The sequence below is a fragment of the Labrus bergylta genome, chromosome 4 (genome assembly GCF_963930695.1).
Source record: "Labrus bergylta chromosome 4, fLabBer1.1, whole genome shotgun sequence".
Classification (NCBI taxonomy): domain Eukaryota; kingdom Metazoa; phylum Chordata; class Actinopteri; order Labriformes; family Labridae; genus Labrus; species Labrus bergylta.
In genome coordinates, this window is record NC_089198.1 from 33822220 (window position 1) to 33844768 (window position 22549).

The 22549-nt window shown below is 45.9% G+C and overlaps 1 protein-coding gene across 4 annotated transcripts in view; it reads left to right on the forward strand.

Annotated features, from left to right (window-relative positions):
• ctnnd2b (catenin (cadherin-associated protein), delta 2b) overlaps window positions 1-22549 on the forward strand; it is a 132279-nt gene that overhangs the window by 104505 nt on the left and 5225 nt on the right. For all 4 annotated transcript variants that reach the window (XM_065954409.1, XM_065954410.1, XM_020647038.3 and 1 more), the window contains 10 exons: window positions 2791-2923; window positions 4391-4604; window positions 8857-9043; window positions 11208-11325; window positions 12224-12406; window positions 15372-15545; window positions 16597-16747; window positions 17021-17270; window positions 18767-18851; window positions 18981-19107. In XM_065954409.1, coding sequence (XP_065810481.1) covers window positions 2791-2923; window positions 4391-4604; window positions 8857-9043; window positions 11208-11325; window positions 12224-12406; window positions 15372-15545; window positions 16597-16747; window positions 17021-17270; window positions 18767-18851; window positions 18981-19107 — 1622 coding nt within the window. The remainder of the gene's footprint in view (window positions 1-2790; window positions 2924-4390; window positions 4605-8856; window positions 9044-11207; window positions 11326-12223; window positions 12407-15371; window positions 15546-16596; window positions 16748-17020; window positions 17271-18766; window positions 18852-18980; window positions 19108-22549) is intronic.

Sequence of the window (22549 nt, forward strand, 5' to 3'; positions counted from 1 at the left end):
CTTGAGTGTGTGTGTGTGTGTGTGTGTGTGTGTGTGTGTGTGTGTGTGTGTGTGTGTGTGTGTGTGTTTGTGTTTGTACATAAGCTCTTGCTGCCCTAAGCCGCATACTGAGCAGCACCCACTGGTGTGTGTGTGTGTTTGTAGCAGTGCAAACCTGTGATTGTGTGTGTGTGTGTGTATGTGTTTGTGTCAGATTAGTGTGAACTGAAATGATCTCTGCAGGGTCGTCAGTCTGTTGCTGCATCAACAATAACTCTTCATTTCCACATACTCTGTGCATGCCGCAGTCCGCCAGCACCACAGTTTCGCTCCGTTGGACGGCGTGGACCCTGTCCCACTGGATGCGTTTCTGGAACGTGAGCGCAGCGGAGCGCAGAGGAGCGCAGCACACTCAGCTGTACACACATCACAGGAGGACTAGATCAGGCTGGGATAAAGAGAACAACGTGCAAACATGTTGAGAAAGTGATGAAACATAAGATCAGGTGTTTTATTTTGAAATTGTCTGGACGCTCTTTCCGTTTCCTTGTCTGACTTCCTGTCGATGTAGGTGCTTGCAGCGGGCCCCAACTCAGAGGGCGCAAATCGCTGATATGCGCAGTGGTTAGTGCGCGCCCCATGTATGGAGGCTATGGTCCTCCAAGCGGGCGTCCCAGGTTCAAATCCAGCCTGTGGCTCCTTTCCTGCCCCTCTCTCTCTCTCCCTCTCTCTCTCTCTCTCTCTCTCTCTCTCTCTCTCTCTCGGATTTCTGACTCTATCCACTGTCCTGTCTCTCCGTTAAAGGCAGAAAATGCCCACAATTAAAAGTGTCAAAGAAAAGTAAAAATAAATCACATACTAATGTCCAGGAATCTTTAAGCCCCTCCCTTCTGGCCTCTAGGTGACGTGTGTGAATCAAACAAACTTTTTTTAAGATTTATTTTTGGGCTGCCCCGCTTTGAAGACCACAGCCTCTGTACAAGTCTTAGTTTGTTGTCAAGAAACCAGTGCTGTCAATCCTACAGATAATCTACAATGATAAGCCCCGCCTCCCTCTCCTCTCTCCACCCCCTCTCTATGACTTCTTTTACATCACATCTTTCGCACACTGTGTGTGTGTGTGTGTGTGTGTGTGTGTGTGTGTGTGTGTGTGTGTGTGTGTGTGTGTGTGAATCTATGCCTAAAGGGCACCTTCAGGCGAAAGCACGAGCAGACCCTTGTTACATCTGAAAAACCAAAGCAGGAAGGATTCATCCCTCTGAGGATCCAAGATGACTGCTGTTGCTTCAGATGTAAATATGTGATTAACTCAGAGAAGGAGGCCTGACATGAAGGAGACCTTCTCTGAGTTAATCACATATTTACATCTGATAAAATGATCTATCCATTTTGCAGCTTTGAATCTCTTCACCTTCTACTCGATTGATCGTAAGATAGATTTAAATAAATATCTCCAATATGGCAACCATCACCACTTGGCTTCAAAACACTGTCTCAATGTGTGAGACTACGCCCGTTTTTTTATATTATTCATGGTTTAAACGTTGGAAATGTAGAAATCAGTGTAATCTTCTGGTGCTTCTGGTGCCAAGATATCCCAGTTTCACTTCAAATCTTTTAATCAGCTTCTACTCTTCTTAGGATTTTCATGAGATTTTATTTGAGAAAACCATTTCTCCATGTGCATATCTGGGTAAAGCAAGGCTTGGTGGGCGAGACTCAAAATCTAGCCATAGAGTTGGAAAAACACACTATTTTTACAAAATAGTGATATAGCTTTAAAGGTCCAATCAGTAAGAAGTGCAGTGAGTGAAATGATAAAGTGACCTTACTATATGATCATTAAAGAAACATGTTATGTTGAAGTGCTAGCTTCTCTGACAACAATGCAGCAGCCAGTATGTCCTCCTTCTAACTTTAGATTCTGCTCCTGAATGCTCTGGATTTGTTTGGACCAGAGAAGGTAGGCGGTTTTAAGACATCCCCACACGGCCGTTTTGGACACCCCTCGGTTTGCCAGATATGAGAGCAGTTATCAGGTCAACAGGTGTTGCAGTGATGGAAGCGGGCAACAGAAGTGGTTCAGATAGAAGTGATTGTACCCGACCTAAAAAGCCTCTGCATGTTTCTAATAAGCTCCACGAGCAGAAACGTGCTCAAACTAGGATCAATATTGGAGATGCTTTTGAAAAATGGAGAGAGGTTAGAACACAGAAAGGTTTACAGACCCATGCAGAGCTGGATAAACACTGAAGCTGTGTCACTTTGTTGTTGGGTTCAGTATAAATGAATATGGAGGAACAAAGTCATCACGACTGGCTGAAAAGTAACAGAAACTTGACTTGCCCTTTTTTTAAAGATGAACATTGTCTGGTCACCATATAAACACCTACGGTCTGAATAAATCCATCATAATGTCTTCATAAGGTGTTTCTCACTGTATGACCTCCAGCTGCTGTCAGATAGTAAACAACGAGTGACGATAAAAATGATCCATGTTTCTGCTGAATGTTAAACATCCTAAAAGTCCTTTAAAAGTTCCATGTGTTGGGAATGTACATACATGTACAAATTTACGTGTTTGTAACTGTTTCTTTCCTTGATTCATTTCCAACCTTCATCCCTCTCTCTCTCTCTCTGTCTCTCTGATGAGCATTCTAAATCAGGGTTAAAGTAGGACAGCAGGCTGCCTGCCTCACTAGCAACACATCCAGCTACACACACATCAACACAAATACACATGTATGTCTGTGCACACATGAAAACATCCTGACTTTGTTTCTGTGTGTGTGTTTGTGTGTGTCTCTGCAGGGAGTTCGGCTGGAGGGATCCAGAACTGCCTGAGGTGATCCAGATGTTGCAGCATCAGTTTCCATCAGTCCAGTCCAACGCTGCTGCCTACCTCCAGCACCTCTGCTTCGGAGACAACAAGATAAAATCTGAGGTATTCACACACACACACACACACACACACACACACACACACACACACACACACACACACACACACACACAGACAAACATACACACCCATGCACTCATGCACTCATGTCTGCACATACGGACACACACATGTACACACAGGAATAATTAAGTTAGAACTTTCAAACACGTGCCTCAAGCCGCAATGTCGATGAAACAAGGCAACTGGGATCTTCGGCTGGATCCCCGGCTCATGACGAAACAGCCTTCACAGGCCTAGACTGCTCCGGTCTTGGAAAGGGATAGGGGGAGAGATGGGATAAAATGCAGGAAGAGGGATAGGGAACAAGGGGGTGGGGGGGGGGGGCAGGCTGAAAGGGTTAATTGGCCTCTTTTCTGGTTGGCAGGCGGTTTAACCATTACACCTGTCCAGCACGTACCTTTAGTGTTCATGGATTTCAGAATCTGAAGTGTTCTGGTCTCTGATTGAGAATGAAGGATTGTGTTCTCCAGGTTCTCCGGCTTCCTCCCACAGACATGTGGGAGACAAAGACATGCTCGTTAGGTCAATTGGTGACTCTAAAATTGTCCGTAGGTGTGAATGTGATTGTGTCTGGTTGTCTGTCTCTATACGTTAGCTCTGTGATTGGCTGGTGAACAGTCCATGGTGTAACCCCGCCTCTCATCAAATAGCAGCTGGGATCAGCTCCAGCCCTCTGCGACCCCGAATGGGCAAAGCGGTATAGATAATGAATGGACCGTACTGAAGAATACAAATATTTTGAGCTGTGAACTCGTCACTAAACTCCTTGTTAGGTTCACTTCTCATGTTTCACACTGAACCAAACTCTGCTTAGCACTTTGTTCCTGGAGTCTGTCGGCCTGTCCTCTATCAATTGGTTGTCAACTCAATTCAACTTTATTAATCGCCATGGAGACGAAGGATTTAGGGGCAAACAAAGTTCTTCAAGCAGCGGACAGGTTTAAGAATAGAGAGAGAGGGGCGAGAGGATGACGGATGTTTGAAAGTATTTATAGCAGGGCTGACAAACAAAGACCTTTACTCGTCCTTCATTGAGATGCTCTAACGGGTTTGTGTGCCATCGTGTTTGGCTGTTTGGATTCAGATGAAATACTGTCACTGTGTTTGGTCTTGTCAATAATCCATCTCTAGTTGAATTCATCATGTGAGGCTTTAAGACATCATGTGTCTCTGTGTCACCTCCTTCACTCAAATGTCTGTAATGTTTTAGAAGAAGCAGTCCGCCCCGCGTTTCCTCTCTGTCTAGACGGAGGAGGAAAGGAGGGCTGCAGACGTCCACATGCTGTTTATCTTGTTGGGGGGGGGGGGCAGCATCACATTTTCTGTAACCACAGCATACAAAGTGGAAACTTTGATTCTCTTGAGAACAAGTCTTCTCTCCTTCACTGATACAAGCTCGTCCAGTATAACACCCTGACTCCTCCCCCTCCTCCCCTCTGTATGCAGATCCGGCGGCAGGGTGGCATCCAGCTGCTGGTGGACTTGTTGGACCACCGGATGACCGACGTGCACCGCAGCGCCTGCGGAGCCTTGAGGAACCTGGTCTATGGAAAAGCCAACGACGACAACAAGATCGCCCTGAAGAACTGCGGAGGCATACCGGCTCTGGTCCGACTGCTGAGGAAGACCACAGACGTAGAGATCCGAGAACTGCTCACAGGTAAGACGCTTCCTGAACATGTGACTGAATGTTTCACTGACGTCCCACACAAAGAGGATGAAAGGAGGACCAGCATTAGTTCAAGTCCTTTCTAATCAGCATCCACACCCTGGAGGGGGACAGAGTCTGCAGCGCTAAAAAAGGAACTCCACTTTTATACTCTGTTCCCGGGGGGGAGGGGGGGGGGTTGTTCCAATCCGTCCATCCCCCGCGCTCATGAACACATCACTGGCATGTCGAGTATTTCACCACATGTCAAAGACGCTGCATACTACGTTGCTTGGTCAACATTATCTGTTGAAGCTGAACAGGATAGAATGACACTGACAGGAAGTGAGACGAGGAAATGCATAGAGCGTCCGGTCAGTTTAAAAATAAAACACAACATACAGATCATATATTCCATCACTTTATCAACATTAAATCCAAACAGGCACCACGTGGCTCAGTTGGTAGAGTCTTTGTCTCTGAACCAGAAGGTCAGGGGGTTCAATCCCCCGCTCCTGCAGCCATGTGTCCCTGAGCAAGATACTTAACCCCAAGTTACTCCTGCTGCTTCCTCGTTTGAATGTATGAGGACTCATACTTAATACTGATGGACTCTTCACACAGCAGCCTCTACCATCAGTATGTGAATGTGTATGAATGTATGAGTTAATACTGATGGATGCTTTACTCAGCAGCCTCTACCACCAGTATGTGTTGTAGAAGTAGAAGTATAGAGAGGCTTTAGGCTCAGTCTGCATTCACATGTATGTGTTTTTAGTGATGTAGTAGTATAGAGAGGCTTTAGGCTCAGCAGAGATGAAAATAAAAGGTTTTTTAGTACGCTGCTGGAGTCTTAAAGCAGATTACCATATAAATTAGAGCAGCAATTCAAGGCACGGGGCACAGAAATCCCTCCTGTCACAAATTAATCAGCTGAACGACCGACCGGACGCAGACAGACCTTGCTCTCCTCTCTCTTAAAGACCCTGAGGAAATAACTCCTCTCTCTCTCTCTCTCTCTCTCTCTCTCTCTCTCTCTCTCTCTGTTTCTCAGCCTCTCTCGCTCGCCCTCTTATCCTTCTGTGGTTGGGTTTTTTTCGTAATTGATCTCCCCTTCCCTTCCAGTCTCTCTCCTGTCCTCTTTGCCTTTCTCTGTCTCCATTTTCTCACACTCTTTCTCTATATCGCTTACCCTCTCTCTTTTTTTCTCTCTCCCCCCCCCCCCCTTCTGGTGAGAGTTTTGAATCAGGATCACAGTGGGAAGTCGCGCTGCCTGCCTAGCAAGCTGCAGCTCCAGCTACACTTCCTCTCTCTCTCTCTCTCTCTCTCTCTGACACATTTATCGCCTTCATTTCCTGGATGATGAGCTAAAGCTAACAGAGACTACAAACCTTGAAGCAGCTGTGAGGAACTTTCCCGCTGTGGTATTTCTAATGTTTTAACTGACCTCCTCCTGCACAACAACTAGATTTACTACTTTCTATATCTTGACCACTCACTCTTAAACTTTGACAGGAAATATATGTAGCTCTTTTAGTCGCTGTGCCGCAAGTAACTTTGTAAACGTGTCATTTCTCTATCAATCAAACTTAAAGGCGTAATGACACATAAATATATCATAAATCCAGTCTATCCTGTGTAAATGTCTCTCTGAGTCATGACTGTCTACAATGAGTGAGAAGCTCGAGTCCCGCTGGCTATGTTGTTGTGAGAGCCGTGTTTACATGGACGGGACGGCCGGCTCCTCCCCTTGTGTATAAAAGCTGTTTTAGTCAAGAACTAGAGAAGAAGAAGAAGAACATACTCACTGATTTTTTGGATGTTAGTAAGTCCACTTTAAAGTAAAGTGGACGGGGTATGGAGGTGTGTCTCTGGAGGCTTCAGTATGGAGGAGGTGTGGTGAAACAGCAGTTTGTTTTGGTTTAATGCTGGTGCTCAAGGGCGACATCTCCTGGATCAAAATGTTGGGAGGAGAGAGTGGTGGGACAGCATGCAGCGTAAGGTCAAGGTCGGATAAGAACGACGACTATTGCCTTTGTACAAGAGGCCCACGCCATAACCACGAGGCTCTCTAGCACCCAAACCTGAGGGGTCTTTGGCGTTTTATTGGTAGGTTAAAAGTGTTCGGTTATGGTGTCCAGATTCTGAGCATTATGTCACCAGCATGAAATGTTAGTACCCGTTAAAGGGGTACTTTTTTCTTCACTTTCGTACAAAGAAAGAGGTGGGGACAGGATGTCCATGTTTATATCCAGTCTATGGTCCTGTCAGGTCAGGGCCCAATGAGAGGGGGGTGGTCTACATATTATTTGGCAGGTGGTCTTGCTGTTATGGATGATCAGTGCATGTTCCTTGATGCTGCAGAAAACAGAAACTTGACAGAGGAATAAAAATCCCCAAACACATGAGAGACAGGAAGTGGCTCCGCAGAGACAAAGAAAGACGGCCGGCCTCATTTCCTCTCCATCCGTATAGTTGTGCATTCATAACCTCCTGCTGCCTCTCATGATGTAAGGCTGAAGCAATTACCCTGCTCCGACTGTCACGGCTGTGTGTGTATTTTGGATGTCTGAGATGGTTGGTGCTTCAGATCGGCGATAAAACCTCCCTTCCTTTCCCCTCAGGGAGGTGATGTCATTCTCGGCTCAGTCTACGAGATGTTGGCAAACAGCTGACTTTACTCGAGATATCCAAATGTCATCTTTTTCTCGCAGCTGCACGATAACATCATGCACCATCCATAACATTTCACAATACAGAGTAACCATTGTACAACAGATTTAGATTATATATTTAATCTAATCATCTGCTCTAATCATGCATTAGATTAATCACATTTTAAATTGCATGTTTGAAATTAAATAATTTTACATTTTAGGCTTTTATTTGCTATTTTTGTGCTTTCTTAAGCAAAGGATACTTTACTTCCTGTTTGGATACAAACCTTTATTTTGTCTCATGTCGTCCTCTGGCTCGGTGTCTCACCCCCTCTCTGTCTCCTGTCGTCCTCTGGCTTCACAGCTGAGTGTGACTCGGAGCTTTGAGTGTATCTCCAGAGACATACAGTGTGTCTGCAGCTCATCAGGAACATAAGAAGTATGAACGCATGCATGCTCCTCCTCTTCCCAGGTATCGCTGTCCCTCTTTGATCTTCTCACCTGTCAATCATAGTGAGATGACAGATGCTGCTGCATCTCCCATCAAAGCATACAGAGTAAATGGTTATCCAGCCATCAGTTTTCTTCCGCTTATCCAAGGTCGGGTTGCGGTAGTACCCAGACATCCCTCTCCCCAAAAGCATTTTCCAGCTCCTCCTGTCCCCAGAGGACAAATGACTATTATTATTAAATGTCTATTAAATGGTTAACGAAAAGAAAATACCTGGGCCAAGAGTAAAGTACATACGTCTTTACAGTTAGCCTGTCTCTGTTCTGTTTGATACAACATATACAAGGAAGAGGACGGTGACGGATGAAGCTAAGGAGAGAAAAAGAGAGTGTTCATCCCTGCAGATATTATTCAGAACCGATTGAGACATAACCTTAGCATGTATCGTTACCGGTGTCATCGTTGTCTCATGTTTAGCAGCTTTACTGGCTGCAGGAAGTCGACTAACCCGAGTTCTGTCTCAGGGTTGATACGAATAAACCCAATCCGAGAATCGGTCTCTACAACAAGCTGCAGCTTGTCAGTCAACATGGATCGTTGTCTTCTAACAACACCGCCCTCTATGAGGGGAAGGTATAACAGCACAGTTAGTGCAGTTGCAATCAGTGACCTTCTGTGGGCACCAAAACGCACCAAACCGAATTCCTACATGTTGTTGCTTTAAATGTCGGAGACTGTAGTTAAATATTTGAATCAAGCATCTCCCTGCAGTCTTTTATTGTCAGACGTTTCATGTCTCACCCCCTCTTTGTCTCCTGTCGTCCTCTGGCTTCATGTCTCACCCCCTCTCTGTCTCCTGTCGTCCTCTGGCTTCATGTCACACCCCCTCTTTGTCTCCTGTCGTCCTCTGGCTTCATGTCTCACCCCCTCTCTGTCTCATATCGTCCTCCTGCTTGGTGTCTTACCCCCTCTCTGTCTCCTGTCGTCCTCTGGCTTCATGTCTCACCCCCCTCTCTGTCTCATATCGTCCTCTGGCTCGGTGTCTCACCCCCTCTCTGTCTCATATCGTCCTCTGGCTTCATGTCTCACCCCCTCTCTGTCTCATGTCGTCCTCTGGCTTCATGTCTCACCTCCTCTCTGTCTCCCTGTTCTTCAGGTGTACTGTGGAACCTGTCGTCATGTGACGCCCTGAAGATGCCCATCATCCAGGATGCTCTGGCTGTGCTGACCAATGCTGTGATCATTCCGCACTCGGGCTGGGACACCTCCCCTCATACACAGGAGGATCGCAAGCTCCACCTACACTCCTCCCAGGTTCTCCGCAATGCCACGGGCTGCCTGCGGTCAGTGTTGTTTCTCTAACGCGTTTAAACACAAAGAAAAGCCTGCTGTTTCATTGCTGTTGTAATTATATTTCTCTCACTTTGTTGATACATTCACAGTTCACAGTTTTCTATTTCCAGCCTCTGTCAGTCTGTCCCGATGAGCCTGTCTCAGGTCAGAGAAGAGCGTTATTTTTAGACAGTACTGGGTGATATTTTTGTCACTGAAACAAACAGAGAACTGACAGAGCAAGCTGCCTTTCAGATGACTCACCGCTCGGCTTTAGAAGTGCTGTGGCTTCTTGTTGTGGAGACGTGATGCTGTTCATGCAGAGACGTCTGAAACAGCAGGACTGTCACACATCATTTTGTGTTCATCATTGATGTGCTGCAGCACGTTGGAGTGCTTAAGGAGCGCTTGTTTAGCGCGGTTGGTAGAGCGGACAGCCCATGTTCAGAGGCTAGAGGCCTTCATTGCAGCTCTCTCAGGATTGAGGAAAATAATCTGTAAAAAATAAGTAGAGATAACTCTGTGTGGATCAGCTCTCTAAACCTCAAAGGGTTAATTCATCTTTCTCCTGCCTCGTTAGGGAATGCTGAGAGTCTGATTAAAGATGGAATATTTTCTGGCCGGTCTGCTATATCGCTGACCACCTGCTCTCTCGCTCTCTCTCTCGCTCGCCCTCTCTCTCATTCCATCTCCCTCTCTTATTATCCACAACTTATTTTCTCTCTCTCTATTTTTATTTCACTCTGTATCTCTTGTTCTCTTTTTTTATCTCCCTCTCTCTCTCTCTCTTTTGTTGTATCTCCTCTCTCTCCCTCTCTCTCTTGTCCTGTCTCGCCATGTCTCCGCCTCGCTGTCTTTCCCCTCAGGGAGACACACACACACACACACACACACACACACACACACACACACACACACACACACACACACACACACACACACACACACACACACACACACACACACACACACACACACACACACACACACACACACACACACACACACACACACACACACCTCCCTGTGCTCACATATGCTGCCTTGCCCACAAACAGAAAGTGTTGAGACTCCTGCTTCACAGCTGAGTGTGACTCGGAGCTTTGAGTGTATCTCCAGAGACATACAGTGTGTCTGCAGCTCATCAGGAACATAAGAAGTATGAACGCATGCATGCTCCTCCTCTTCCCAGGTATCGCTGTCCCTCTTTGATCTTCTCACCTGTCAATCATAGTGAGATGACAGATGCTGCTGCATCTCCCATCAAAGCATACAGAGTAAATGGTTATCCAGCCATCAGTTTTCTTCCGCTTATCCAAGGTCGGGTTGCGGTAGTACCCAGACATCCCTCTCCCCAAAAGCATTTTCCAGCTCCTCCTGTCCCCAGAGGACAAATGACTATTATTATTAAATGTCTATTAAATGGTTAAAGAAAAGAAAATACCCGGGCCAAGAGTAAAGTACATACGTCTTTACAGTTAGCCCGTCTCTGTTCTGTTTGATACAACATATACAAGGAAGAGGACGGTGACGGATGAAGCTAAGGAGAGAAAAAGAGAGTGTTCATCCCTGCAGATATTATTCAGAACCGATTGAGACATAACCTTAGCATGTATCGTTACCGGTGTCATCGTTGTCTCATGTTTAGCAGCTTTACTGGCTGCAGGAAGTCGACTAACCCGAGTTCTGTCTCAGGGTTGATACGAATAAACCCAATCCGAGAATCGGTCTCTACAACAAGCTGCAGCTTGTCAGTCAACGTGGATCGTTGTCTTCTAACAACACCGCCCTCTATGAGGGGAAGGTATAACAGCACAGTTAGTGCAGTTGCAATCAGTGACCTTCTGTGGGCACCAAAACGCACCAAACCGAATTCCTACATGTTGTTGCTTTAAATGTCGGAGACTGTAGTTACATATTTGAATCAAGCATCTCCCTGCAGTCTTTTATTGTCAGACGTTTAAAGGTACAAACAGACAGGTGTGAAAAATAAACACAATAAATATACACACATGTACACATAAAGCTACCAGAGGAGTTCTGTGTGTTAGTCGTTAGAAAGTTCTGAATCTGGGCTGTATTTTCAGTTTTCACCTGTACTGTATATTGATGCGTGTGTGTGTGTGTGTGTCTGTGTGCATCATTCATGTGTGTGTATGTTTGTGTGTGTGACAGGAATGTGAGTTCAGCAGGCGAGGAGGCTCGGCGAAGGATGAGGGAGTGTGAGGGCCTGACAGACGCTCTGCTCTACGTCATCCAGACTGCCCTGGGGAGCAGTGAGATTGACAGCAAGGTAACACACGCACACGCACACACACACGCACACGCACACGCGCGCGCGCACACACACACACACACACACACACACACACACACACACACACACACACACACACACACACACAGACACACACACACACACACACACACACACACACACACAGACACACACACACACACACACACACACACACACACACACACACACACTCAGCCTGTAGCTCACACAGGCACAGAAAATAATCACCTGGATAGAAACACACAATGATATGTGAGTGTGTGTGTGTGTGTGTGTTTGTTTGTCAAATAAATTAAATATGTGGTTCTCAGAGTAAACATCTGTATCATCTTGATTACTATGCCATCTTTATTCCATTTGCATAATTAACATGAGTTGGTAGTTAAATGTGTGGTATGTGTGTCTTTGCAGCCCTGCATGTAAATACTGTACATGCATATTAATCTGAATAAGTGGCCTGTAGTTTGTATGGATGTTCACAACCTGCCCACTGTAAAAAAAAACAACAACAACAAAACAAAAGCATAAAACGAAGGTTTGGTTAGTCATGGATAGTTTAAATATAAAGTCCACAGTGCACCATAAACTGTATTAACCACCCAGTCTGTGTGTCTGTCTGTCTGTGTGTCTGTCTGTGTGTCTGTCTGTCTGTCTGCCTGTCTGTCTCTCTGTGTGTCTGTCTGTGTGTGTGTCTGTCTGTCTGTCTGTGTGTCTGTCTGTCTGTCTGTCTGCCTGTGTGTCTGTCTGTCTGTCTGTCTGTCTGTGCGTCTGTCTGTCTGTCTGTCTGTCTGTCTGTCTATATGTGTGTGTGTGTGTGTGTGTGTGTGTGTGTGTGTGTGTGTGTCTGTCTGTCTGTCTGTCTGTCTGCCTGTCTCTCTTTCTCAACTCTAAGACTGTAGAGAACTGCGTGTGCATCCTGAGGAACTTGTCGTACCGTCTGGCTGCAGAGACGTCTCACAGCCAGCAGGGGGGGTCGGAGGAGCTGGACGGTCTCTTATGTGACACCGGCGGGAAGGACGCAGAGAGTTCTGGCTGCTGGGGCAAGAAGAAGAAGAAAAAGAAGGGACATGACCAGGTGGGTGAACAGGTTCGGTCACATTCTTCTTACAGGGTTCCTGATGTGAGTTATAAACGTCCAGCAGCATCAGCTGGATGGTTATTGTGTTTCCTTAGTAGATCCAGGAAGTGAAAAGTTCTCTGATGGCGACAGACATGTTATGGACTGTGTTTGGCCTCCGCTGATGTTGTTCTCTTCTTTGTTCATAAAGAGGGTGAGGGTCTACTCTCTTAGAGCCTGAGTCCGCATGGCGTTTTCTTTGGGCAGAAGTACACTGTCCAAACCACCAGGGTCAGTCCAAACCACCAGGGTCTGTCCAAACAAGCAGGGTTAGTCCAAGCCACCAGGGTCAGTCCAAACCTCCAGGGTCTGTCCAAACCTCCAGGGTCTGTCCAAACAAGCAGGGTCAGTCCAAACCTCCAGGGTCGGTCCAAACCACCAGGGTCGGTCCAAACCTCCAGGGTCGGTCCAAACCTCCAGGGTCAGTCCAAACCTGCAGGGTCAGTCCAAACCTCCAGGGTCAGTAAAAAACCAGCAGGGTCGGTCCAAACCTCCAGGGTCGGTCCAAACCTCCAGGGTCAGTCCAAACCTGCAGGGTCAGTCCAAACCACATGGGTCAGTCCAAACCACCAGGGTCAGTCCAAACCTCCAGGGTCAGTAAAAAACCAGCACGGTCAGTCCAAACCACCAGTGTCTGTCCAAACCTCCAGGGTCTGTCCAAACCACTAGGGTCAGTCCAAACCTCCAGTGTCAGTCCAAACCAGCAGGGTCAGTCCAAACCACCAGGGTCAGTCCGAACCAGCAGGGTCGGTCCAAACCTCCAGGGTCGGTCCAAACCTCCAGGGTCAGTCCAAACCTGCAGGGTCAGTCCAAACCACATGGGTCAGTCCAAACCACCAGGGTCAGTCCAAACCTCCAGGGTCAGTCCAAACCTCCAGGGTCAGTAAAAAACCAGCACGGTCAGTCCAAACCACCAGTGTCTGTCCAAACCTCCAGGGTCTGTCCAAACCACTAGGGTCAGTCCAAACCTCCAGTGTCAGTCCAAACCAGCAGGGTCAGTCCAAACCACCAGGGTCAGTACAAACCTGCAGGGTCAGTCCAAACCTCCAGGGTCAGTCCAAACCTCCAGGGTCAGTCCGAACCAGCAGGGTCAGTCCAAACCTCCAGGGTCAGTCCAAACCACCAGGGTCAGTCCATGTGTCCAGGTGTTGTGTCACTGTTTCATCTCTTCAGTATGTGATGTTTAAAGCAGCTCTGTGCTCTTGTTGGTTCAGGAGTATTTGCTCAATCCCCCCTCGGTTCCCACTATCTCGAGTCTGGAATGAATATTTATGAATGCACCACAGCTTTCTTTGATATTCATGATATTTGAGTCAGAGTTGTTTTCTACATCAACTCCTGAAATTCACCTGGCGCCTGGATTATTGTGATCCTGCAGAAGATGAGTCATAGCTTCATGACGGGATAGAAACGTGTGTTTAAACTCACACATGCTACAAGGTTTCCACACAGGACGGTGAGGAGATCAGAGCTGTACCTCCAGAGTAAGGCGCCATGTTCGACTCTACACACTGAGAGAAACTCATATCACAGATTTAGCAGTTCTCACTGGTTTTCAACGTCTGTCCATCTGTGGCAAAGGGGAGGGTGTCAAGCTCTGTTCAGAAATGAGCACCCTTGTAGCTGCAGAGTTGGCAGAAGGTAAACGGCTGCCTTTGAGGAGGCTTGAACCTCTTGTCATGCTAATAAGCAATCAGCAGCACATTCTGGCTGAGTGGAAGACGTCTTCTACAACTTCCAGTGAGGCTGTGGGCTTTGAAAGACTCGACACCTCCGGTGGATCAGAGAGGGTGAATTGCTCATTAGCCTCGTTTGCTTTTTTTCCTTTCTCATTTCTAGAAAAAAAGATGGAAACCTTGAAATGGTAGTAACGAGCCGGGCCTTTGACTTCAATTAGTCAAACTAACTTTTGGTGTATCCAGGCAGAACCGAGGAGGTCTTCAAACTAACTCTGACATCAGATTGTAAAGGGACACATACTTATAACAAGTAACCCCTCTCCTTTATCTGACTGTCTCCACTCCAGTGCAGCTGTGTGTGATTACCATGAAGGAGCGATTTGGGAGCTCGTTGAAGAGGGTAAAGCTCTATCAACTGCAGGGTGATTAGAGGAAAGAGGAGGAGAGGCAAGGAGGAAAGGATCTGAAGATATTAAGAGAGAGAGAGAGAGGTGGAGTTGGAGTAAAGGGAGGAGGATAGCAAATTCAAAAGGATTGAGAAGGGGAAAGAGGAAGTGGTGTAATAATGAAGAAAGACAAACAGGAAGGAGTCATGACTGTCTACAATGGGTGTAACACACGAGTCCCACTGTCTGTGATGCTTTCCGAGTTTTCCGAGTCCTATCTTCAGTTTGTTTACATCGCCGGAACGGTCGGCCGACTCATCCCCTCGCGTATAAAAGTTGACTAGAATCAACACAAGACGAAAGTTCCTCACGAGCTTTGATTGGACGACATATAGATCAGCAAAACACAACGACGTTACAATCATGTTACGCCAGCATTTCTTTTTTATTACAGAAACTGAACTATTGTTGGTTAGCCTCCAAACTTTTTTACTCTGTGTGTGTGGATGATACTGCAGTGTCACTGAGAAATGTCTCAACGGTTCAATGCCTGCACAGTGTGTGTGTGTGTGTGTGTGTGTGTGTGTGTGTGTGTGTGTGTGTGTGTGTGTGTGTGTGTGCGTGAGAGGTTTTGAAAAGGCACCACCATGCAGGAGGAAATGTCAGATTTCAATAACAGAGGAGAGAGAATGCACAAAAAGATGAATGGCGCCTTATTTATACGCTGTTTATGAATAGTAAATCTCTCTCCTGCTGCCTGAGGGGACCGTGATGGCACCCCGCTGCTGTCAAACCTCGACTCACACAGAATTCAAAAAACCTTTTCCCTCACTCTGAATCGTGTCTCATCTTCCGCAGTGGGATGGCATCGGCCCGTTTCCAGACTTGGCTGAGCCCCCGAAAGGCATCCAGATGTTGTGGCACCCCACCATCGTCAAGCCTTACCTCACTCTGCTGTCTGAGTGCTCCAACCCAGACACCCTGGAGGGAGCAGCTGGGGCTCTGCAGAACCTGGCTGCTGGCAGCTGGAAGGTAAGGACTGTGCCCATAGCCCTCAGATACAAAGAGGCATCTGCAGTCAAGTGCATTGAAATTCCAGTGGGTGTCAAAGAGCGGTGTGGAGAGAAAGAAAAACAAAATACCTACCTGCCATCTCCTTCAATGTTTGTGAGAGAGACAATGGTACACACATCTAAAGTTTGGTACACAGCAACCCAGGATCAAATGGATATCTGATATTAATCTTATTCATGTGAAGGCTGCAGATTATCAATTATCTTGTTATTAGGGGTCATAGGATAGCTACTTTAGTCTTTTATTAAGTATCATTCAAACACAGAGTTAAAAACTGAACTTAAAGAACATATCAAAAAGCATAACTAAAAAACAAAAATGACAAATAGGATCCAAAATAAAAGAAAGACATTTGATAGATGAGACATTTTTCTCTCTTCAGTTTATTTTGTTTTTCTTCACATTCATGAAAAATGACCGCTAACATTTCTTCTCTGCGGCACTCTACCGATGTTATACCACTCTGACTACAGAGTCTTACCTTCCCAACCGGACTCAGATTCACCTGCTGGTCTCACCTAACCGGACTCAGATTCACCTGCTGGTCTCACCTAACCGGACTCAGATTCACCTGCTGGTCTTACCTTATCGTAATGGATTCTGTTTAACAATCCACCTCAGAATGTCTTCCCGAGGATTCAGGCTCACAGTTTGCTCCGTCTGTGTCGAGGCACAGCTTGCAGGCTGTCTCAGACTTGTAGATGCCCCCCACAGGGTAGGGGCTCCTTACACAGCCCAACCAATGGCAAATACAAATTAAAACTAGGACAATGACATGCCTTATTTAAATAAAGACTGTCACAGTTCTAAAGGACTAAAGAGGATCAATCAGAAGTGAAGAGAAAAGTGTGATTATAAAAGAATATGTGATGTCCGTATAAGTGCCTTTGTTATGAGTGTAGTATTATTAGCATGTTAATCTGGTAATATCAAATAAAGATGATAAAGCTTAAGGAATGGGAATGTCCACGTGCACAGATGACGTGTTTCTGTTCCCGTCTCTGAACAGTGGTCGGTGTATATTCGTGCTGCTGTGCGTAAAGAGAAAGGTCTCCCTATCCTGGTGGAGCTGCTGAGGATAGACAACGACCGCGTGGTTTGTGCCGTGGCCACTGCGCTGAGAAACATGGCTCTGGACGTCAGGAACAAGGAGCTCATCGGTGAGTTGTCCCTTCATAACAGAAGAAAACATGAAAACATTTGTTATGCTCGTTGAGTAATGTGCTTAAAGGAGCAATATGTAACTCTGACACCTAGTGTTTAAATTGGGTACTGCTGTCAAATTCAAAACACTGGAAAGAGCTGCCAAAAACATGATCCATGCATGACTATAAAAGCTGCAAATGAGTCCTTCCATCCGTATTTCCACCTTATTTCCTCCTTCATCTTCAAACCAGCCCCACACCTCATCACTGTTCTCTCTGTGCCCACAGGTAAATATGCCATGAGGGACCTGGTGCACCGTTTGCCCGGAGGAAGCAACAACAACAACACCAGCGGCGGGGGGAGCGGAGGCAGCAACGCCAGCATCCTGATGGGGAAGACCATGTCAGACGACACTATCACGGCGATCTGCTGCGCGCTGCACGAGGTCATCACCAAGAACATGGAGAACACCAAGGCCCTGAGGGACGCCGGGGGCATCGAGAAGCTTATTGGTGTGGCCCGCAGCAAAGGAGACAAGTAAGCCGAGTGGAAAGATGATGTCAGGTTGAGGAGGGGGAAGAGAAGGAGGGAGGAGATCAGGTTAATGTCAAAGGTCAATCACTGTGTAAAGTTGTCATGGATAACTAAAGACTACAGTACCCATGATGCAACAAAGGTGCATCTTTATAAGATGCAAAACATTGCTGCATTTGTCCAGAGTTGGACACTTAAATTGTACTACTAAAATTCACCTCTCTGATTGGGTGATGATAGTCACATTTCTGCTGTTGAAAGGAACAGGCCACGTTAGCGCACACATGTTAGCACACACACACGTTAGCACACACTCACCCAAACGATCCCATACAGAATGGAGACTCCTGCGACTCATTTGACGTACAGCTGGACTGCAGGTCATCTGTATTTAACTGTCTCCATATTTCACATTGCTTATTTTGGGATCAATCATTCAATCAATTTTTATTTGTATAGCGTTAACTCATAACAAGTGTTATCTGGAGACACTTTACAAAAAGCAGGTAAAAGACCTTATTTACTGTTATGTTACAAAGACCTGGCCTATCCATCATGAGCACTTTAGCAAAGCAGCAAAAGTTACAGTGGTAAGAAAAACTGTCTTATCAAAAGGCAGAAATCTTCAGCCGGATCCCCGGCTCATGACGAAACAGCCTTCACAGGACTAGACTGTGCCGGTCTTGGAAAGGGATAGGGATGAATACAAATTAACACTAATCATGACGCCGCCTGCTGCTCGTCTATATAAAGGGTACCTTTGATTAGCAAAGCACACAGCAGGCAGGTGCTGCAGCGTGATGCGAGACTGCAGGACAGACAGACATATTTAGATATAAAGATTGGCAGGTCGGACTAGAACAAGACATAGAGATACTTCATCAGGTCAGTGGACAAACAGGTGGAAGGCAAAAGAGGGGGTGAAAGTAAAGATTTAGAGATGCTGTGTGCTTGTTCAGAGCTGTGAGTCAGTAAACACAAAGGAAGGTCCTAGACTCAGAAAGTGCAGAAAAACAGCATCAGTGGACACTGGCCATACATCTGCAGGCACACACCAACTTTGTGTTTGTCCAAGTATGTTTTGAATCTCTCTGCTTTGCAGGCACAATGTGCAGCCACACTATTCAAAAGAATCCCATTTAACCAGATGGCTTGGAGAAACAAAGTTTAATTTGGAAGCAGCTGATAAGGCCATACGAGCCAATAAGAGCCAGCCAGTGCCATTAGTCCACAGAGTCACACCTGGAAGACGCAGGATGAAATATTGGCCAATCAATCAAACAACAAAGCAATTATGCAATAAAGCCAATTTATAGGGCCATGTGTTCCATCTTCTTCTGTGGTCATTTCCTCTCCGCAGACAGCTCTGACACGTCTCTGCGCTCTTTATATATTCAACTTTGTGATGACGTTTTTTATAGCTATACCATTGTCAGCGGGAAACAAAGAACAGTCCAGCTTTATTCTGCATGTGTTTTTCCTCTCTGCTGAATTCCCAGACATAGTCCGAAGGTGGTGAAAGCAGCGTCTCAAGTGTTGAACAGCATGTGGCAGTACAGAGACCTGCGCAGCCTCTACAAGAAGGTAAAGTGTGCCCGGCTCGGCCCGCTCGGCTCCTGTTCTCAACTGGAAATATCAGAATTTAAATTGTTATAGCACGACTCTCTCTCATTTTCATATCTTTGTGTTTTTCTTTCCACTCCGACCTCTCAGGATGGATACTCCCAGTACCATTTTGTGGGCTCGTCCTCGACAATAGAGAGAGACAGACAGCGACCTTATTCCTCCTCTCGCACGCCGTCCATCTCTCCCGTACGGACCTCACCCAACAATCGATCAGGTGAGTCCACCCCTCCTCTCTCTTGTCTTCACGTTTGTCCTCTATCGCTCGCTGCATCAGTACAGTCCAGTCAGTGGGAGTCCTCGCACCTTGAAAGAGTTTCTAATACTCAGCGCTTTACAAAAATCCATGCTCACTCAGAATTCAGACAGCGGGACATCATGGCGTGTTCACTACATGTAGTGAGTGAGTTCAGACCCAGCCTCAGTGTTGTTGTTCTCTATGCACTCATGGAGGCCTCTTGTCCAATCAGAACACTCTGCAGACAGATCCAGCAGTGTGCCCCGACCCTCTCGTCCCGATATTTACCGTCATTATCCGTCGCTCGTACACGCTGCAGTGAGTCAGAGCGCTCTGATTACTGTTTCATTTTAAACTGCAAAAGGCCCGGAAAGAAATGCAGCAGCATCAGTGGATTGATATTAGCGTCACATCCAATACACAGCCATCATTTCCTCACTCACCGCCGGGGGAAGACAATCAGACATGAATTATAGCAGAATATCGCAGGTTCTTAGAGATGCAGACTTTGTTACCTGAAACCAGCAAAACAAGTTTCCTGCACAACAACAAAACAATGCAGACTTCTAAACACATGATGAGTAGAGTCGCTGTTCTTAAAGTGACTCCGGGGCTCATTGAGACACGGCTCTGTCCAGAGAATGTACATTGAGATGCAGGAGCACATCTGAAAGTATCACTCCTGCTAAAAGTACAAAGAGGATGGATGTTTTTAACTTCAGTGAATGATGAATGTGAGGGGATGCACATCATTCAAACCCAGCTGGATGTATGAGGCTGTCAGCTGACCATGACAAAATGATCAACACTCCTTATTGTCTCAGTTAACAAGAAAGTAGTTCATTTAGTGACGTCTCATGTGCATCTTTAGTCTCTGTAATGTGAACATTGTTTCATCAGCTGCTCGATGCAGCGGCAGGCAAAGGACAGCGGGACGAGTGAGTGGCAGCAGTACATCAGGCTGGTGGTATCAGCAGATCATTAAGGAGTGAATGGATCAATGCTGGCTGTGTTCTGACATACAGAGGAGAGATCACATGCTTGTTTTTCATATATATAGCCACTCCTCCACCTTTTCGAGGGCGATCACATCGGAAGACATTATACCCATTGATAGCAATGTCCTTGTCAGAGACTGCTTTACTTAGCCAGGTTTCTGATAAAATAAGGATGTCTGCATTGATTGACTGAATCCAGATTCTAACAACATCTAGTTTTGGAAGCAGACTCCTAATATGTAAATTAATTAATCCTAGGCCTGTCCTGGCTCTGAATTCATCAGGAGTACTAATGTTATTTAAAGCAGGGCCTGGATTCGGTTGTACATTGCCTGATAGCAGGAGTAAAAGTAATATAAAAATTCTCCGCTTCATATTGTGAGATGAACCAATAACAGCATTATTTGGCTCCATGGTGTCAATAAGTGTGATTTCAGTACAAGTGAAACATCTTGTTAAAACAAAAGTACACCATAAACGCAACTGGGTAAAATTATTATTCAAGGCTGTCCCACAAGAGGATATCAATAACAGCACTGATAATTCAGTAGTTTCTAAGGACCAGGTCATTGTCATTGTGTTTGGCAAAGTCAAAGGTTGGTGGTGCACTTGGTCAGGTACACCACCACAAATGTGGAAAACTGGTCCAGGGAGAAGCAAGAAACTCAGGGACAGTGAAAATGTTAAAATCATTGTTAAAATTGTTTCACCAGCTACCCAGGTCGGTTGAGTCAATTTTAGAAAAAGGGACTAGAGGTTAGGGGATGGGGAATCACCTGCAAGAGCAAGGCTAACAGAGGTCCAGGCTGTAGTAGATGGAAGGCCAGGCTGAGGCTAGCAGAGCTTCAGGCTGTTGCCGGTGGAAGGCCAGGCTGAGGCTAGCAGAGCTCCAGGCTGTTGTCGGTGGAAGGCCAGGCTGAGGCTAGCAGAGCTCCAGGCTGTTGCTGGTGGAAGGCCAAGCTGAGGCATGCAGAGGTCCAAGCTGTTGCCGGTGGAAGACCAGGCTGAGGCTAGCAGAGCTCCAGGCTGTTGCCGGTGGAAGGCCAGGTTAAGCTAGCAGAGGTCCAGGCTGTAGCAGGTGGAAGGCCTGGTTGAGGCTAGCAGAGGTTCAGGCTGTAGCTTGTGTAGAGCCAGGCTAAGCTAGCAGAGCTCCAGGCTGTAGCAGGTGGAATGCCAGTAGATATTAAAATCCTTAAAACAGTCTGGAAGCTCCTTTTGGAATGATTTGGGAGTAAGCCGTCCTTAGTCAACTGTTTAGCTTAAAACAAATAAAAACACATTAAAACAGATGTGCACTCAGATGTGAAATTCAGAGTAAATTCAGAGTACCCTGACAGGCAGACAAACAAAGGACAGTGCTGGCAGCCATCTTGGATTTGTCTGATGTTTCTCTGCGGGCCGATAAAGATATCGATATTAGGGAGAGAAAAAATCTGATACGGATATATTGGCCGATATCTTTCTTAGATCTATCTTTAGTCTGTAGAGATATAAACATATTTATTTAGCTGATCTCTCACATGTAGTTATCAAACACTTGTGGAAAAGATTTATAATGAAGACAAATATTCGCTCAGCTGGAGAGTAACTGAGCGTGTACGTGCATCACCGCTCGACACTCTGCATAGTCATGATGCTTGTTGTAATCCATATAGCGCCCTCTGCTGGTGAAAGAGAACTGCTAGTTTATTACAAATGAAATGCTATGTGACTGCTGAATAAATCTCGTAATATCGATGCATATTTGCGATAAAATAAGCCAATGCCGATAGTCACAGGATATGATAATATTGGCCGATATAATCGGCTGGCAGATTAATCGGTTGGCTCAAATTTGAATATTAGAAGAACTGAAAGATTTGGCCCTGAATCAATACCCAGGATACCTCCAGGACACAGCTGGCGACATCTAACTAATCATCTTTAAAATGATCCCACAGCCCCTCGCTAACATCGCTGTTTAGCTTGTTTAGCATGTTTTCGTAGTGTGTTTAAGTAGCGTGTTTAAGTAGCATGTTTAAGTGGCGTGTTTTAGTAGCGTGTTTAAGTAGCGTGTTTAAGTAGCATGTTTTAGTAGTGTGTTTAAGTAGCGTGTTTAAGTAGCATGTTTAAGTAGCATGTTTTAGTCGCGTTTTTTAGTAGCGTGTTTAGTAGCGCCTCACAATGCGACTTGATCACAGTTTTAAACATTTTATAAAGAACAAGATGAAATTGTAACGGTCTGTGACCATTAACAGCGGACCTTATTGTTATGAAAGTGGACTTCTCTCTCGTGGTGACTGTTCAGTTTGTCTTGAAAAGCTCTGTGTGCTTCATATCAGCTTTAATCGAGAATCAAGAATGAGTCAGATGAGTTTCTCCTCCTCCGCCTTTATTGTTGAAAAAGTTGATATCATGAGTCCCGCCCCTTCTTGGTTGTGATT